The sequence below is a fragment of the Polistes fuscatus genome, unplaced genomic scaffold (assembly GCF_010416935.1).
Source record: "Polistes fuscatus isolate 324 unplaced genomic scaffold, CU_Pfus_HIC Scaffold57, whole genome shotgun sequence".
Taxonomy (NCBI): Eukaryota; Metazoa; Arthropoda; class Insecta; order Hymenoptera; family Vespidae; genus Polistes; species Polistes fuscatus.
In genome coordinates, this window is record NW_025113137.1 from 91592 (window position 1) to 111156 (window position 19565).

The 19565-nt window shown below is 32.3% G+C and overlaps 1 protein-coding gene and 1 non-coding gene across 2 annotated transcripts; one reads left to right on the forward strand and one right to left on the reverse strand.

Moving 5' to 3' along the window:
• The first annotated feature begins 8344 nt into the window (after positions 1-8344).
• On the forward strand, positions 8345-8562 carry LOC122522765. The gene has a single exon (XR_006305145.1). It is a non-coding gene; the product is annotated as a small nucleolar RNA U3 (small nucleolar RNA).
• A 7057-nt stretch (positions 8563-15619) lies between these two features.
• Positions 15620-17720, reverse strand: LOC122522762 (fatty acyl-CoA reductase 1-like; the record flags this gene model as incomplete). The annotated part of the gene is made up of 6 exons (XM_043644035.1): positions 17556-17720; positions 16856-16949; positions 16524-16769; positions 16240-16385; positions 15862-16164; positions 15620-15764 (listed from the first exon to the last, which is right to left on the reverse strand). Coding segments are annotated over exons 1-6 (1059 nt in total), but the record flags the coding sequence as incomplete, so codon positions are not given.
• Positions 17721-19565: the final 1845 nt, after the last annotated feature.

The following is a 19565-nucleotide window of genomic DNA, read 5'->3' on the forward strand; positions in this document are numbered from 1 at the left end:
TAATATTACCACCTCAAAGCCACTCAGATACTTCCACACTTCTTTGTCCTTACTTAACACCCCCGCTATATTCCACACACACATACTCATTCTTTTTTTCCTCTCCTCCTCCTCCTTTCTAACTTCCTGTTCCTCTCAATCCTTCCTTCTCTCCTTTCCCTCCTCCACAAACTCCTCCCTCCACTCATCATACCTCATCCATCTATCCTCTATTAATATCTCATATAACCTACTCTAGCTCTTTTCCTTTACACCTCTGTTCTCTTGCCTTGTCTAAAATCATCCTCTGGATCTCTCTTTCCTTTATCGTCATGTCCTATCTATATACACTCCTCTTTCTAAGTACTTCTTATTCCTCATTACCTGATCCCTCATTTCCTTATTCTCCAGCTTTACTACCACTAAGTTTTTCTCCCTCTGCCCCTTACTCACTCTTACTTCTGTAGCTTTCTCCACTTTAACCTTTACTTTAATATTCTTTTCTATAAACTCCTCCACCTTTTTTTCCAAATTTTCCTTCTCCATGTTTGTACCCCTTATCACGATATTATTCCTTCTCTTCTCTCTCTCATCTCTTTCCTTAACCCATTCCAGCCTGTATATTCTCTGTTCCAGTGATTTCTTTCCTCCATCCATTGTTGCCTTTCTCTCATCCACAATTTCTTCTCCTCTTTCCATCCTCTTCCCTTTTTTCTAAAATGCTAATCAAACTTTCTATTTTCTTTTCCATTCTGCCCAGCTTCTCATTCATCTCTCTACTATCCTGGTTCTCCTTCTCGAAGCATAATCTCGACTGTTCCATCTCCTTTTTGTCTGCCTTACTTCTTGTTTTGATATTTCCGCTTGTATTACCGTTCATCATAATAACTCTCCTTGGTCTGACAGAAATCTTCTTTATCGACTCTTCTACCAACGCTTTATCCTCTATCCTAACCTCACTCTATCAGGCGTCCTCCTTCTTTTACCCTTTTTCTTCCTCTCTACACTCTCTTAATCCTTCCAGACCTCTTAAACTTCTTCCTTTACTTTACCCTTCCTTCTCTATTCCAGTTGCTCCTCCTTTTACCCTTTAATCCTCTACTTATCACTCTTTTTCTGGGATCTTTCTTCCACACGACCACTCTTTCTCGCGCTCCTACCGGAAGTCTCTCGATATAATATAGTTGTTGTAGAAACACTTTGAGAACATTATTTATGCAAGATCAAAGAATTTAATGTTAAAGAATATTCTTCTTTAAATCGTTTGTAAATACAGACGTGTTTATCTACCGCTCCAGAGAATATATTTAAATAATAAATACATTGAGGTACAGTGTATCGTACTTTAGTTTGACATAGAAGATACAAGGGTGAAGCGACCAGCGTCCTAACGAAGTAACACTGCTTCACGCGGGCAACCGCGTGTTTTATCCTATGACGAAAAGATTTGACCATAGAAACTAACCAAACAAACAATCCTCTAACCTTGCTAATACAGAAAAGAGTAATCAAAATAGATAATAGAAACTCGTGTATCGAAAGTGAAATGAATACAGATACGGACGATTCGCAAAACTGGATTCCCGCTAAATGAACCAAATTACACAGGCTTCAAAAAATCGCTAGATGGGTGAACAAAAAAACTATAATAATAACTCCTCCGCACAACTACAAACAAAATGGCTTCAAGAAATACCCATTAGCAACTCTTACAATCTACTAGACAAGCCAAAATAACCTAAAAATACTATAGGAAAATTGGAAGGAAGAAAAGCTGTAAAACCATCACCAATATACATTGACGTAGAGATTATCGACGCTCTGCTCCAGTTACTGGTTGAAACAGTTGGACAATATAACTATGTAATAAAACAACTTAAAGATAACCAAGGGAAAGTACAAAATACTACATCAGATACGTTCAGAAAGGTAGTAAATGCTCTAAAAACTAAAAACGCAAGATACCACACGTATCAAGAAAAAAACGAGAAGAGCTATAAAATCGTAATGTGAGAACTTAATTCCAAGTCTAATACAGATAAAATAACAAATGAATTGAAAAACTGTATTTTTTTTTTTTTATAATTATATGTATTTAAAATCAATTCTCAGCGAGAATTATTAGTAGTTTAAGATGACGTGATTCGCTTTATATTGGTCTTCTCGGCCATCCACCGGTTGTTGATTTTGCAGTATGTCTTCTATTGGACGTGTGAATCGCCTGGTTGCTTTCCAAAGTTAATAGTTACTGTTAACTACGGGATTTAAATTTGGTAGAAAAAGGTCTATAGTCCTTTATTTTTAAAGTTTTTAAGATTTTTTCTTATAATCCTTGTTGCTTTATTTAATTTCTGTTTGTCAACCGGTAATTTGTTATTTTGCCAAATTATTCTCAGGTTTTGTTCTCTTGGATTTTTGATATAATATATTCAGGGAACTGGTTGCTATTCCTATATTTAGGAATAGGTGTAGAGCCTCGAGCTGCATATATTATATTGTTTGATAGGTAATTTATTTCAACGTCTACATCGTCGGTTTTTACCAATAGTGTTGCGGCTTTAGTAGCAGTATTGACTGTCTCTCGAAAATGAGCCCAGTTTGTAAATTTATTGCATATAGAGCTTGGAGAGTTATTCTCAACAATGGTTGTGTTTATTGTTACTATGATTGGAGAATGGTCAGAAGAAAGGTCAAGTAAAGAGCATACCTGTATATATCTAGGAGATATATTTTTAATTATGTAAAACTCAAGCAAATCTGGGATTTTGTTTACATCTGTTGGCCAATACGAAGGTTCTCCAGAACTAATAAATGTTGCTTTAATTTTTTCAATACTTTTAAAGAGAGTTCTCTCCCTTGGGTTTACAATTTTACTGCCCCAATGGTTATTTTTAGCATTAAAATCAATTCCCGCCATGTATCTGGTGCCTAGACTTTCCGAGAAATGATCGAATTCTGCTTTTTGAATATTGTGTTTAGGGGGCAGTAGACTGCGTAGATAGCTAGTGGGCTATTCCAGTCTTAAATCATTACATTATTTGCCTGAAGGTAGTCTTGTTTATAGGGTGCAAGTTCGTAATGTTTAAGACTAGATTTAATTATAATCGCTGTACATCCATGTGCTCTTCAACTTTGATGATTCGTGCAGTAAACCTTAAAGACAAAAATTTTTAAGTAAGTTTTGTCAGTAAAGTGTGTCTCAGATACCAGCATTATTTGAATATCCTGATGTTTCAAAAAAGCTTCCAACTCAACTTTTCGTTGCAATAAACCGTTGGCATTCTAAACAGCGATACGTAGTCTTCGTTATTTGCCGATACTTGACAATTTACTTATGATAACTGGTAACAATGAAATGAGGATGTTTATTTGACTAGATTGTTTTTCAATGAGTTTTTCCAATTTCCTCAGACTTTCGGAAGATCTTGTACAATTGCTTGTATTTTTGTTCTTGGATGTCTCCAGGTTTGAATTATTTTATTATTATTATTATTTTATTACTATGATATACGTATATATTTAATACGATAATTTCCCTTCGTTGCCTAAAAATAAGATAACAGTAGTTTTTTGTAATATTGGTTTTTCCCCACCTGGTCGGCTTGTAGTTTTGTCTAAATATTATGATTTTCCCTGAGACTTGGTTTTGGGAATGTTTTCTTAAGCTGTTCTTGATACCGTAGACATCTCTTGTAGTTCGCAGTATTGGAGGCCGCTACATAGAATACAGGTTGGTAAAGTATCAATGGATTTTTGCAATCAGCTGTTGCGTGTTGACCTGCGCATTTGACACATTGGTATGTGCGATTGCAATACTTCTGAGTGTAATCGTACCTTTGGCACCTTTTGCATTGAACTATTTCTTTCTTTTTTAGCAGTGGTTAAATTTTGACTATTGTATTTTTTAGTTTGTTTATGTTATATATTGTGTTATTATTTGGTTTCTGTTCCAAGTCAATATAGAACATTGATAGCAGGTTATGTGTTACCCTGTGTCTTATATTGCTTATGTTTACAACTTCAAGCCCAAGCTCTAGAAGTTCGTCCTTTAGGGCATTCAAATCAACGGAATGATGAATGTTGAGCAAGATAACCCGAAACGACCGTTCCTGTTTTAATTGATATGTGTGAAAATTAGCGTTCGATGATTTCCAAAATTCTCACAATCCTTCTATAAGTCTCCGGATTAGCTAGCAGGACACGAACCTGATTATTGCTTATCTTAAGAGTGTAGCTTTTTTCATGCACGACCTCTTCTAAACATTTCTTCAGCGATTAAATATCAATAACGTCATCTATATATATCTGAGGAGGAGGAGGAGGCGCTTTTCCTGACTTTCTATTTACTGGAGCCGATGCATCTACCTTCGTGAACTCACTCAGGATTTAGTACCTATTTGCTGTTTGTAAAACTCCTACCATTTCATGATTTTTGTTGTTGTTATCATCCTCTGCTCGTGGTGTTTTGCTGCTATAATTATTATTCGACGCATGATCCAGTAGCTATTTCCCACGGCGATGGCCTGAATGTTTGCATATCCTGGTCAGGGATATGCGAAAGGCTTATATCCATTGACGTTACTAAGTCAAAAGATTTCAAGTTTAACGTCTTTCTAACGACTTTCTAGCGCACTGGCTTCTCAAGATAATAGCAAAAATATATACGAGATACAAACATTGCCTAATACAATAATTAAAGTAGAACCACATACAACTAAAAGAGAAATACTTCCATGCACAAGATGCTAAGCCTATGGGCACACAAAAAATTACTGTAACAGCAATCCTGCATGTGTAAAATGTGCAAAAAATCACTTAACAGCACTCTGTCCTCAAGAGGGCAAAATAGAAAAAGTCATGTGTGTAAACTTCAACGGTAACCACCCAGTAAATTACAAAGAATGTCAGACAAGAAAATTACTACAACAAAAACTGTATCCTACGCTGCGAAAAAAAGTATTGGAAAAACCTTCTCTAGAAGATTCTTACGAAAAAACATACTAAAATAAGCAAATCATAAATGCCAACAGGGATAATACACAGATAGTTGAACTCAGCGAATCAAGGAGAAGCTACGCCGATGTAACCAAACGTGCACATACAAATACAAAAGACTTAAACACTGAGGAGACATCGGACATAAAAGAACTACTAAAACAATTTATTAAAAATACAGAAATCATTACCACAATGATAATGGAGTAAAATTCTCTTTTAAAACAACAAACGCAACAAATCACCACAATGCTAAGACTAATAACAAAAACACTACTTAATAACAAATAATGGATACACAAATAAAAATATTTGCTTGAAACAGAAACGGATTACAACAACGAATTCAAGATACCAAAGCAATCATATACACGCGCGACGTAGACATTCTACTCGTTTTCGAAACTCATCTCAAAGATACAAACTATTTAAATATTTCATACTACACCATGTACGACACAAAACATCCTTCAGGTAAAGCGCATGGTGGAACTGCCTTAACTATTAAGAACGAGATCAAACATAATCTATTCAGTAAAACAACCCACGATTACCTATAAGCCACCACAATTATCTTAAGAACTCAGGGTAATTCCCTTAAACTAACGGCTATTTATTCACCGCCAAAATTCAAAATTACAATAGATCAATGGAACTACTTTTTCAAGGCATTAGAGAATAAATTTGTAACTGCTGGCAACTTTAACGCCAAACATCCATATTGGGGATAAAAGCCACCTCACAAAGATGTAAAATTTTAAACTCACATAACGAACGCAAACCTAGACATCCTCACGACAAGTGAACCAACATACTTCCCATCAGCTTCTAATAAAACACCTGACTTAATAGACTTCAGCGTCCTTAATTGCCTAAACCTAATGCACTTCAAAACCGAATTATCACTTCATTTCAGTTCATACCATTCACCTATAATAATAACTTATCAGAAAAAACCTATAATATATAAAACTCTGTACAATGAAAGTACAAATTGGATGATCTTAAAAGAAACTTCAGAATCAAAATTAAACTGTAATATTCCGCTCAAGACCTCTTTACAAATAGAAAAAGCTTTTTATAATTTATCATGTGGTATACAAGAAGCAGCGTGGGCATCTACATCTCAAAATGTTATACCCAGAAGTCGTGTTACGGTCAGAGCAAACCTTGCAGTCCCTTTTTGTGCTGTTTTGCTAAGTCGCTTGATTTAAGATTTCAAATAAATCGGACACTGCAGCAGCGCAGCTCGAATTCACACTTGGAATCAACTGTGCGCTGTATCGGCGCCGCTCGAGTGAAAAGAGTTTACTCATCACCTTATCAGATTCATTCCATTATTATTTTAACATTATTTAATATTTTATTTTTATGGATTACATATATAATTATGGATACACAGAACATGTACTTAGGTTATCTACTTGGCCATCTAATCTTCTTACTTCCGTTAAGAGTCTTCTCTACAGATATCGCTTCTACAGCCTACATACACACTCTACTTATACGACTTAATACCTAGTATAAGTAGCATGAAAATTACTATTATCATAACTGTAAATTCTTATAGACTGATATCGCTCTTATCACTACTATCTAAATTGCTGGAAAAAATAATATAAAATAAAAAGAATAATTTCGGACAAAAACCTGATTCCTGACCATCAATTTAAATTCTGAAACAAACACTCTACCGTTGAACAAGTATACAGACTTACTAATACGATAATCACAGCTTTAGAAAATAAAGAGTACTATTCCGCCGTCTTCATAGATGTAGAAAAAGCTTTCGATAAAGTGTGGCATCACGAATTATAACAAATAATCAATAAACACTTTCCACACTCGTATTACAAACTCCTAAAATCTTACCTTTCTGAAAGAACAATTTACGTAAAAATAAAAGATACTCATTCAAACATCAAACAAATCAAAGCTGGGGTTTCGCAGAGAAGTATCTGTGGACCTGTTCTTTACACCCTCTATACGGCAGACATACCAATAAACGCAAACTGTACAGTCTTAACATTTGCAGACGACACGGCAATGCTTACCATAAACAAAGACCCACAACAAGCAATTCAATCGTTACAAAACCAAATCAACTCTCTCGAAGAATGGCTACAAATAGGAAGACCGAGGTAAACTCTACCAAGAGTAAATATATTACGTTTAAGCTGAGGAAAAACAAAATACCGAAACTACAATTATATAATACAGAAACTCCACAAGTAACAACAGTCAAGAATTTAGGACTACACCTAGATTCCAATCTAACATAGAAAAAGCATATAAATGACAAAATCGAAGAAATTTGCTTAAAAAGGAGACAAATGGATTGGCAAACTGGAAAAAATCAAAACTTGCATATAAGACAAACTAATAATTTGGAAAAAAATAATAAAACCAATCTGGACTTATGGAATACCGCTAAACGGTATAGCAGCGAAAAGTTCCTTTGCTAAGCTCTATGCTAAGCAATCCATAAACTCCTTACGAACAATCGTGAATGCTCCATTGTACGTCCGTATCGAAGAGATAATAAGGAAAGACTTAAATATTCCCACAATAGAAGAAGAGATAACCAAGTCAACCTGCAGATACAAAAGAAGAATTGATACGCACATAAACCCGGTAGCAAAAGATAACTAAAACCAATATATCCGTAGAAAGCTCAAAAGAATCCACCCAGAAGACCTAGTAAAAACTAAACCTAAATGAAATAAACGACAATAGCGACACTATCTCATTAGAAAACCGTACACGTGCTACCGTTTTTCACTTATATAACAATTTACCAAATGTCAATGGACAAATTGTAAATTTGTATTGAGTTAATATAAAAACAAACAAACAAATATTACAGAAAATTAACAATCTATAACATTTGAAAGAATTTAATTATCAGTTAAATTGTTTATTTAACGTTTTAATTATTATTTTTTCTAAGCATTATATGAATAATTAATCTTACGAAAAAGCAATATATAAAAAATTCTTCCAGCTGCTAGTATTGTACGCAGAAGAAACTTAAACAGAAATTAAGTTAGATAGGAAGAACAATGACGCAGTATTAATATCCAGTACACCTATGAGATTTTCAAATAGTAAGGATAACAACCTGTTTATGGAAAAGTAAAAAGATTTATAATATAATTATATCTATGGTGCGTGTGCAAAGCGATTTGAAATTTACAGCATAAAGTTAGTTGCCCTAAAGCTATCTTGTTTTAATGTTAACTTATACCATATATAAGAAAAAATCAGTTACTTCTTTGACTTGTCACCAGAGAGCGAATACCATTTGCCGTTTCTCACAAGTAAAATGCTATATTTGATCTCTATATATGATTCGATCAGAAATAAAATTTAGATCGTACTTCATGGGATCATCTTTGTAGTATATATTTAAAACTGCTTTTTATAAAGCTGAGTCGATGTAACTACGATGACAGCTTTAGCTCTCTTCTTTGAGTGGAGAAGGACGGATTCGGAATTTTGGTTTTAACATCAAGATTTTGGTCACTGATGATCGTTTACTCCTATTACTTAATGAAGAGAGCTAAAGGAAGTAGAGCTTTCCGAATAAATATTAAAGGAACATTTCAAATTAGCTTTATATTTAATTATATCATTTTCTTCCCAACGACTTTCAAAGCGAAAACATTTTTAGAAACGTTGTGATTGAAAACTTTACGAAACGAGAAAGCAGCACAGAAAAAAGAGCAAACATTCAAACCTATAAAAACTATAAAAACACTTAAAATATTACAGGAAATTGGCAATATATTTCAACTGATTACTTGTGCTGTAAATTAAAAAATATTATAATAAGTAATTCGAAAAATATTTTCTTTCCCGATCTCAGGATTAAGTTAGTGATTTATTAATGAAATTTTCTAATGAAGAGGATTGCATCTTATCAAGCAATAACATACAGAAATACCGTTGTTAGATGTTACAACGGTAAAATTATTTTTGCATATTTTATGTCATTATTCTTTTCCTACTGTTATAAAAACAATAGTATTATTTAAAAATTTATCAGTATCGATATTTACTTAACTTATAATTTTTTATTATTGGTTTTTTAAAGTTACGGTGATCTACACGACAGTCAATCAGTTAAAGAAAAAAGTGGCAATTTTTACCAATAATCATTAATTAAATTAGTAACCATAGCTTATATGAAAAAATCTAGTGTAATTTTGAACAGATTATATGCCTCTACTTTTCTTTTATGGATAATAAATTTTATTTACACATTTTTTAATTCTGAATATCAAAGTTTTTATAATCTCTAAATATGAATCGCGACATTTAAATATTATTTATTTTCGGTCGTAAAGAATAATAAATGATAGGAATGTTAGGTAGTCATCGTCTTGATATATAAACAAAACGTGAAAACGTGAAAACACTCTAAAGTTTTGCAGTTTGCTAGATACTATATCTGACTCTTTTTTTATACAAGCTCTTTTCTCCTACGCTATATATCATATATATGTTATAGGGAAAGTTTGACCTTCCAAAATTATGAGTTTTTCATTGCTGTTGTCCACAATGCCAGGCATTTTTAATCAACGTAGGAAACAAAAAAATTGTTATCATATCTGGCTAATACATAATTAATTAGACTATTACACAATTTAATTTATTTATTTATAACCTTTTTTCTGATTGTTCTTAATTTAAACTCTAATGACTGTACTTTTAATTTTATTATAATTGTGCAAAATCAATTTAAAAGAATTGAAGTTAAATGTAAAAAAATTTAGGACACTTTGTAGCTTTTGATCTTATAATACTTATGTATTTATTCTGCTGTGTGGCAGAATCGTCATAAGACCTAATGTAAAATAACAATTATTTTAAATTGGAATAACATTTAAACGACTATAGAAACAATTTTAAGTTTTTACAATAGCTTATGCAGTTAGATAGATGTATTCTTCTCAGTTAATATTTACTTCGTAACGTTTTATTACACCTTTTTAACAACTATAAATGCTTATACGAATGCTATAAATATTTAATTAAACAAATATTAAATAAAATTAAAAAGTTTAATCTTAGGTATTCTGGCCATAGTTTTTTAAATCTTTGATCAAATGTAAAAGTTTTTAAAGACTATACATTGCACCATTAACGAAATACAGACAGCAAATCTTTTGCAAGAAAGGAGTAGTAGGATTTCTAAAAAAATTTTTATATTTATTTACATTTCAGTAGCGTGATTAGTTAAAACACAGTTTCTTTAACGTAATATCGTCGAAGTGAATCCTCGACATGAAAAATTTTTTCTCTTGATTTTCTTTGTTTCCGTTTTTATTTTTGGTATTTTAAGGTATGTTTAATTTACTTTATACTTTTCTAAATTTTTATTAGAGTATGTTATATTAATTTTATAGGTAATATTATAAACATAGTTGCACCTTAATTATAAATCGTGAAAAGTGCTTGAAATTATACTTCTTTTAAAGTGTTTGAGAAAAGATGATGAAAATGAATTTTTACGATGCTTGAACACAATCACTAAATCTACATCTTGAAGTTTGTCGGAATTTACGATGCGTCTGCACATCTATTTCAAAATTACGGCATAAGGTAAATCGATAATTCTCCCTTAAATTAAGTTTGGACTTATAGGTATCTATATTCTGATATTTTAATATACACATCACATCATCATTTATTATTCATGAATATTGGTAATAAAAGTATTTTTTGAGGTTAACTAAGGTATGTATAGTAATATATTAGTTTTAATTCCTTTTTTCTTCTCTATAGTGATCATCAATTAAAGTTGAAAATGAATAAACGATAACATGCTGTGCGTTTTTGTGTACCTTAACTATAGGATGAATTTTTTTCTGATTTAAATGTAAGAATACTGATGAATTACAATCGTACTCTTTATAGTAATATTATAAAAGACAATAGTAAGTAGATTAGCAATATTATGTTCAGAAACATACTTTACTGAGTTAAATATGTTTATTATATTATTTTTTCATTCAATTTATGGTACTCTGCTTCTGTATTTATATTTGTTATATTTCATACATAAACTATTTTCTTAAATAGTTTTATCTAAGAGTATGCGGCTGTAAGAAAAAGACTTTGTTCCAGCATCGGATCTATGCATATAAATTTCATTTTCCAATGGGTTAACAATATAAAGATTTCTTTTAACTAATTTTTTATTCGTAGAGATCCCATGTGAATTATTATGCGAATAGAATTCAACCACTGTAACAAGGAATAAGCAAGGCATGGATTCGTTACAAGGTAAAAAAAATAATGTTTCTTCTGATAGAAACAAATATTGTGATTCTCTTGAAAAATATTTATTCAAAGCATTAGAGAACTTATTCTATCTCCATAGATGATCAATCATTTTACTAGTAGAGAGAGCGCATTATTTTTACCAACGATAAGAAGAAGCCGATGGTATTGAAATCATTAAAGATTTTTGAAGACACAGTCTTCTTTTTATTTATACAAGAAAGAAACCATGTGCATTAATTTTCTATCAATAGAATTAAAAAAAGAATGCATTTTTGTGTTGCTTATAAATTATTTTTAAAAAAATTTCTTTTTAAACTATAATCTCTTGCAGATTCTGTGTTAGCCCAAAAGCTGCTATTCTCAGGGAAGTAAAACAAGGTTTTATAATTCATCGAGTTAATGGGTCCCAGTCACCAGGACACAGTGTGTCCTCAGGTTGCGGATAGATGAATGGCCTATTTTTCTCGGATAGGGATAGAGGTTAGTTGCGAACAAAGTGAATAAGCAGTCGAGGACAGCTGATGGGAAAAGGCACTCCTGGTCCGGGATTGAGCGTAGGTCTGATAAGCTCAAACTATAAAACGACTTTATCTGGAAACAACCAAGCATCGCCATGATTTCTGCTAGGGTAAAATTTTCCGGAGGTAAACTAGTCCCCTGTTCAGATCTTCGGGTGGGGACTACCCTAGGAAATTCATGTCTAGTTAAGTTCAAGAACAAAAGAAATCTCAAAGTTGGTACGTAGAACGTACGAAGGATGTACAGATCCAGGGCGTTGCAATCGATGGTCGGCGAGAACAATAAGTACGGAGCAGATGTTGTCTCGCTGCAAGAAACTAGATAGTCCGGGGAAGACTTGCTAAACACTTTACCGACCGGTAGCGGTTTGGACATACTATGCCCTTTTCACCGCCCACTCAGCCGCAGATCCTCCGAGACACTGGCTCGGTTTCGGCCTAGACTGACGCGCGGGAATATATGCGCTTTTCTTAAGCTCTGGTAAAATTGTACGCTTTGTGTTATTGTAGAGTAACCAAATTTAATAAAATCTTTTAATTTAATAATATTTGTGTCAAACAATATTTATTTTATCTAATACAATCGTTTTCAGTTTATTATTTACATAAAATATTCCATAATCCATATAACAATATTTGTCGAATAAAGAAGTTGTTTAATATTTTTTTAAACGTTGATATCGATCGAAACAGTCACCTTTGTATAGTGGGACGTTGCAGTATTTACAAGCGAAACCTGTTTTGCTTAGTTTTTTTTTACTTGCACAAACTCTGCATTGTCGTAGGGGTTTTTTACATCGACCGCTTATCACTATATTTACAAGTTTATATCAATCTGATGTCCTGCTTCTGTTTCTATATTCCGCCATTTGTGCAGAATGTATTGTCGAGATCATGTGTACGTTCCTTTTGCCATTATTCCATACTTGTAATAAAATATGGCCATTTCTAAGAAATTGATGTTAGCCTCTTGAATGTTTGGCAGTTTGAAGTATTTGAGGAAGACCTCTATTCTTTCGAATCGTCCCGCACACTCGCAATTTATTTTTTTTCTAAATTTTAGCCATGTTGACACTATTATAGTAATTATCTTGATATATATGGTGCCACATGTTCTTATACGGTCTAATAACCGATAATACATTCTCTTCTAATTTTTTTCCATCAGCGGCATACACACAAGAATTAGATACGTATCCTGAACGAGCTTCAGACAGCACTCTGATCAGTATTCCGTATTTTGTGATTTTTGCGGGATTACATGTTTCGATTGACAGTCTATCTCTTCACGGAATTAAACATCCATCTAGAGACAATCGTTGATCTGGTTTATATACGTTGTTAAATTTTTCCTTGAAATAATCGATAACAGGCTGGACCTTCACAACCCAATGCGAATTGGGAGAAATATCATTATTGTTACAAAAATGCCAGCTTTGCATTATTTGTAAAAATCTGCTTTTTTTTGTAAATTTTTTTTTTTAAATTGTAAAAAAAAAAGAATTTGTAAATTTCTGCTCATAACCTTCGAGAAAACGGCGTTTCTATAGATGGGTCTGTAGACCAATAATCGTGGAGAACATCCTTCTTTACTTGTCCCATGAGAACGATCAGGCCCAAAAATTTCTTCATTTCAGTCACCGTGACGTCTTTCCATTTTTTTCGCTTTTGATGTAATTCTATATTTTTCCACAGTTTGATAATGATACTTGTTAGATTCCCTCACGAAGTGCTCAATCAGGTAACTTCCAATGAATAAATTCACAATATCTATTACGTTTTTAGAGGAACTTTGTATAATTTTTACGCCAGAGCTGCCTTTGAAAGGTTTCAAAATTATATGTTTGTCGTTCGTTGACCATGTACCATTGTCGTCTTTAACGTTATCATTTATGCCCACGTCTTCTGAATCACTGTATATTAGCGGTACAGGACGTCGCTTTCAAATCGCTATACTACTGCTATCACTTTCGTCATCAGTACTACTTGCTGAACGGCAGTCAAGACAATCTGACAGGTCGTCGAGATAAAACTCACCGACACTATCCTTTTCATTCATTTTTGAGGGCTAAAGCTTACAGAAAAGCACCAATTATCTGAATAAAGAATGCGAAATGCTTACAGCTTGCTACTTGTCAGTCTAGTCTAATCAAATCTAACAGAAAGATCAAAAGTTGATTGATCGACGTCCGGTCGGTAAGCGCTGTGGAGCAAAAGTCGAATAATCGATTGCCGGTCGGTATGTGCTGAGAACAAAACGTTGATTAATCGACGGCCGGTCGGTAAAGTCTTAACACAGGGGTTTAAATGCTTCACCATGGAGGGTCGGGGACCCATAGTTCTTGCGTCAGATTTATGATTAGTAGAAAAATCTTATCAACGGTTAGAAAAATTGAATTTATTAACGATAAAGTAGGACTGCTTGTTGTGCAGGGTTGGTGGTACAAGATTGCAATAATCAATTTGCAAGCGCCGACGAAAGACAAAGAAGATGAAATTAAAAACGGGTTCTACGAGGAACTCGAACACGCCGTGGATCAATTGCTGAAAGAGTACATGAAAGTAGTCTTAGGAGATATTAAAAAGTTGAATTAAATATTTATTATTCTTTAACATCTCTCCTCTTTTGTTTCCTACATATGATTGCTAAATCACATTCTATATCCTAATCCCTATCAAATAGATCGGTTGTTACAATAATTTCACTGAAATTAAAATATTAACATTATTCATTATAACTTCTCTGTGCTTTATAATTTTCGTAAATCGATAATATTTCGCTCGAGATATGTGAAGATTTTCTGTTAAATCTGAATATGTACTATTTTATCAATTCTCATTTTATCAAGTATATATTTTAAACGTATTAAATTTTTCCATGCATACATATCGAAAATTGTTTTATTTTGCTTATAATCAACAAATTATAATTAAACTAAGAAGATAGTTGACACAACAATTCCAACTTCTACATACTTCTAGATAATTTTAATAACATAATATATTTTCCTGCAAGAATACGAGGTCAGAATGACTACTTGTAAAAAAATTTTTAAGTTATAGGGAAATATACTCACGCTATGATGAAAAGTAATATATTTCAACTAAAAAAAAAATATTAAGAAGATCACTTTTTTGTTGCTTGGCAAAGATTATCAGAGAGAAAATAAAGTACAAAAAAGTGAATATATTAAGGAATAGATGATCCAAAAGATCAAGGCATAGAACATCCATTTCATCGTATAATAAGCGATTTTCAGCCTGGAAAATAAATGTATCAAAAATTGATTAAATAAATAGGAAAACAAAATATTTTATAAAAACAAGATTATTAAACATTTACTTTCTGTAATAAATTTTTGATTCTTCTAACGTCTCCATCGGGTCTTTCGCTAAATATACTCGTATTCCCCTAATGTAAATTTCAAAATAATACTGCCAATCAATATCAGCAGCATTGAAAAAGAAGGTATGTTTATCGACGAGTGATAGTTTGTCCCATAATTTTAAAACGTTATCGTTACTGAATTCCCATTCATTAAGTGTAAAAAAATTTAATACATGTTTAAGCTTTTCTATTTTTCTGAAGATGTTAAGCAATCTGAAAAATATACAATTATTTGATAATATGCTTCTTTACCGATGATTAATAAATCGCTTGTAAATTTAAATATCGTCATATATTACATTGGCTTTCTTCCGCTGAGATAAGCTAACGAGTCCACTATAATAGCTGGTATCCAGTGCAAAAAAATTGTCAAAAGAAAATAGATATAATAGTTCTGTATCATCTGTAACGAGTAGTAAAATAATATTTGTTTCGAAGGAAATTTTATACCACTTGTTTTTATATTATTTTCTACAGTAGCCCAATTTATTGGTCTTTGAACAGAGGAAACAACATTATAAATCGGAATCTCTTTGTCCGCTGGTAAATCATTATTTTTTCCATTTGAAGGACTAATACTCTTTAGTATGGACCTACAATAAAAGATTTTATTTATTCGCTTTAAATGTTATTTTAAGAAATAAACTAACAATTCATTTTAGTGATTTTTTAAAAAAGAAAAAAAGTGACCTTTTCTGTGCAACGTCCCATGCTGCCGCAATAATGTTATTGACAACATAGTCAGCAGGAATTATGTCGCAAATAAGCCTATCATTGAGATTTACCGTGCGTAAAACACCTATCGCACTACCAAAAGCAATTCCTGTTATTCCATACAAATTATTGATCCAACCGGCAATTGGTTCCTTTTCCGTTGAAGCAACAATTGATGGCCTAACGATGCAAGATGGAATTTTATTGGAATATTGCCGTATAGTATCTTCACAGATTGCCTTCGAATATGCGTAAGTATTTGGCCAATTACCAAGTAGCCTGTAAGATAAGCGAATATGCTAAACTACTTAAGTTAGCTCTAAGCAAAATACAATATTCTTGTTTTTTTATTACTTTGGTGTAATTAAATCTAATACGTCTTCGCTTAAAATCTCTGTCAAATTGATTATGTCTTCTGTCTTTATAGGCGGCATGTAGAATTTTTCTTCAATTTTTTTATGTATGCAATGTGAATATGCCGTTGATATATAGACAAAGGCCTAAAGAAAAAATTAATTATAAAACTAGAACATCATATTTTTATTAAATTCAATGTCTAAATAAATAAATTTCTTCAGAAATATTTTTAAGTACGTGATTATATATAGAGAAACCGTGATTATATTAGAAAAAAGTACCTCTAAACTTTTCATCTCCTGGGCAAGCAAGAGGAGATCCCTTGTTCCTCTAATATTCGTATTAACTATAAAACGAATATTATCAATAAAACGCACGGATGCTGCACCATGAAATATCAAATTGGTATCTTGAATACGTTTACGATCTTCCTCCGACAAACCTAAATTCACTTGATTCATGTCTCCTTCTATGAGAATAATCTTTTTTTCGACATCTTTCTGCTCTTTCTTCAATCTTTTGAAAATCTAAAAATTTAAATATACACCATAATATAGGTGATTTGTTTCATAAGTATAGCAATAATAAGTAGAATGTTTGTAACTTTACTCACAACATCATTGAAATACTCTTTGAATCGAGTATTCGGATCTTGCTGTTTCTTTGCTCTTATTAGCAAATAAACCGTTTTTATGTCTGGACAACATCTAATAAAAATAGCAATAGATTTATACAAAAAGTTCTTACAAGGGGAACATACACTGGGATACTCACGGATTTTAACGAGTTTGGTATATTAGTATTATACTTTTAGGGTGTTATCGTGGTAAAGGGTTTTTTCAAAATGCCTAGTAAATTTGAGAAAGAATTAAAGAAAAAAGTTTTAAAATTTTGATTTTTGTTGTATTTTATAAAAAATACGTTATTTATAAAAAAATTACTTTTCTTTATTAATAATTATTAAACTATTGTTGTTCAGTATCAGTATTGATTTAAATTCCTGTTTTAGTTTAAGATATTTCTTAAACTAATGCAGAGAAGTGTAATTCCTACTATCATTTCACTATTATTTCAAAAATTTATCTAGAAGAAAATATCTCTCAAAAACAATTTAATTACCTAAAACAAGTGCATACATAAATAAAACCACTAGTTTATTTTTATTTCCAACCATATAAACCTCTTGGAGCATTATAATTCAAAATTACTCAAAATAACTACAAGTTTATCTTACATATCATATATTATACGATTATAATGCTATGAATGTGTAAGTTTAATCGAGAATGAAAACAAATGTTAAACATTGTTACCTCAAAAGCTTTTCCATTAAAAGCCTTCCTAAAAACCCTAAACCTCCTGTTATGAACATTTTTTTTCCAGAATAAAATGTAGCTATTTCACTTCGTTTATTATCAAAATTCGGTTCTTCTACCATAGAAAACAGTTCCTCTTGATACGTTTTACCGCTCAGTGACGCCATTTTTTTGATTCTTCTACATACAAACAAAGAAAGAAGTTTGGATAAATAAAATTGATAAATAAATTCTAAGTAAATTTTCAAGATAAAAAAATATTTATAAGTCATAACTTATAATAAAATAGACGCATTTGATAATGATTAAGATTATTAGGTGTACAATAAGTTTCCGCCGTTTTTATTAAAATTAAGTATTTATTCTAGAAGAATGGTAATTTTAAGGTTATTTAAAATACTGTCCATCACTTGCAATGACTTTTTCCCATCTCTCAGGCAACATTCGGATCCCACGTCGGAAGAACTCCTTGTCTTTTGAGGCTATCCACGAATCAACCCAATTTTTGGTATCTTCGTATGATTTGAACCGCTGCTCCGACAGAGCATGTGCCATGGACCGAAATAGGTGATAATCGGACGGTGCAATGTCTGGTGAATACGGCGGGTGGGGTAACACTTCCCAATCAAGTGTTTCCAAATACTTTTTCACGGGAGCCGCTACATGTGGAACGAGCATTGTCATGCAGGAGAATAACTTTTTCGTGTCTAGAATAGTATTGAGGGCGTTTTTCCTTCAGAGCTCGGCTCAATCTCATTAATTGTGTTCGATAGAGGGCTCCGGTGATTGTTTCGCTCGGATTAAGCAACTCATAATACACTACACCCAGCTGATCCCACCAAATACACAGCATGAGTTTTTTTCCGTGAATATTCGGTTTGCTGTTGATGTTGACGCATGGCTTGGTAATCCCCATGATTTTCTTCTTTTTGGATTATCATAATGCATCCATTTCTCGTCACCAGTGATGATACGATGTAAAAAACCCTTTTTTTTATGTCTAGCAAGCAGTATTTCACTTAAGCATAATCGGCGTTCAATATCTCTCGGCTTTAATTCGTACGGAACCCAATTTCCTTGTTTATTAATCATTCCTAATGATTTTAAACGATGTGAGACTGCTTGCTGAGTGACTTCTAATGTTACAGCAAGTTCTTTTTGTGTTTGAGATGAATCTTCCTCCAATATTTCCTCCAATTCTTAATCCTCGTAAATTTTTGGCCTTCCACTGCGATCTTTGTCTTCTACGTCGAAATCACCGTTTTTAAACTTTTGAAACCACTCACGACACGTTCTCTCACTCAAAGCAGTCTCACCATATGCTTCTACGAGCAATCGATGCGCCTCAGCAGCAGATTTCTTTATATTAAAGAAGTAAACTAATATTTCCCGCAAATGACGCTTATTTGGCTCAAATTTGGACATTTTCAACTAAAAAAAATTATATTTTACCAATATGAAATCAATAATATTAATAGGTTATGTTGTTCTTAAACGTCCAAACTAATTTTTAAGCAGGATATCATCTGCGAAAGTTAACGGAAACTCCGCGCCGCGCTATCTACATTAAAACGGCGGAAACTTATTTGTACACCTAATAATTTTTACTCTTCAGATTTCTCAACTATTTAGTTTGAATTAATTTACAAATCAACAATTTACAGTCTATTTTAATAAAAAGCATATAAATGTAATAATCTATTTCACTTGCTATTTCATCTTATTTACATTAAAGTTTTACTTTTTTTGACTTTTAGTCAGAAAAGATATAAAAGGTTGAAAAGTAAAAAATTTACCTATTTATCTAAAAATTTTTTACGCAAAGAATATACCAATTTTCTGATTTTATGATATTCAAAAAATACTTGTAATAATTTTCAATCTTTTGAAGAACTGAGTATGTTTGTGAGTGATTTAAAACAATTGTAGGAAACTAAGTATTATAAACGTACTCCCGATAAAAACTCTCTAGATATTACTCGATGTAACTCGATTCGACTGCGGTTT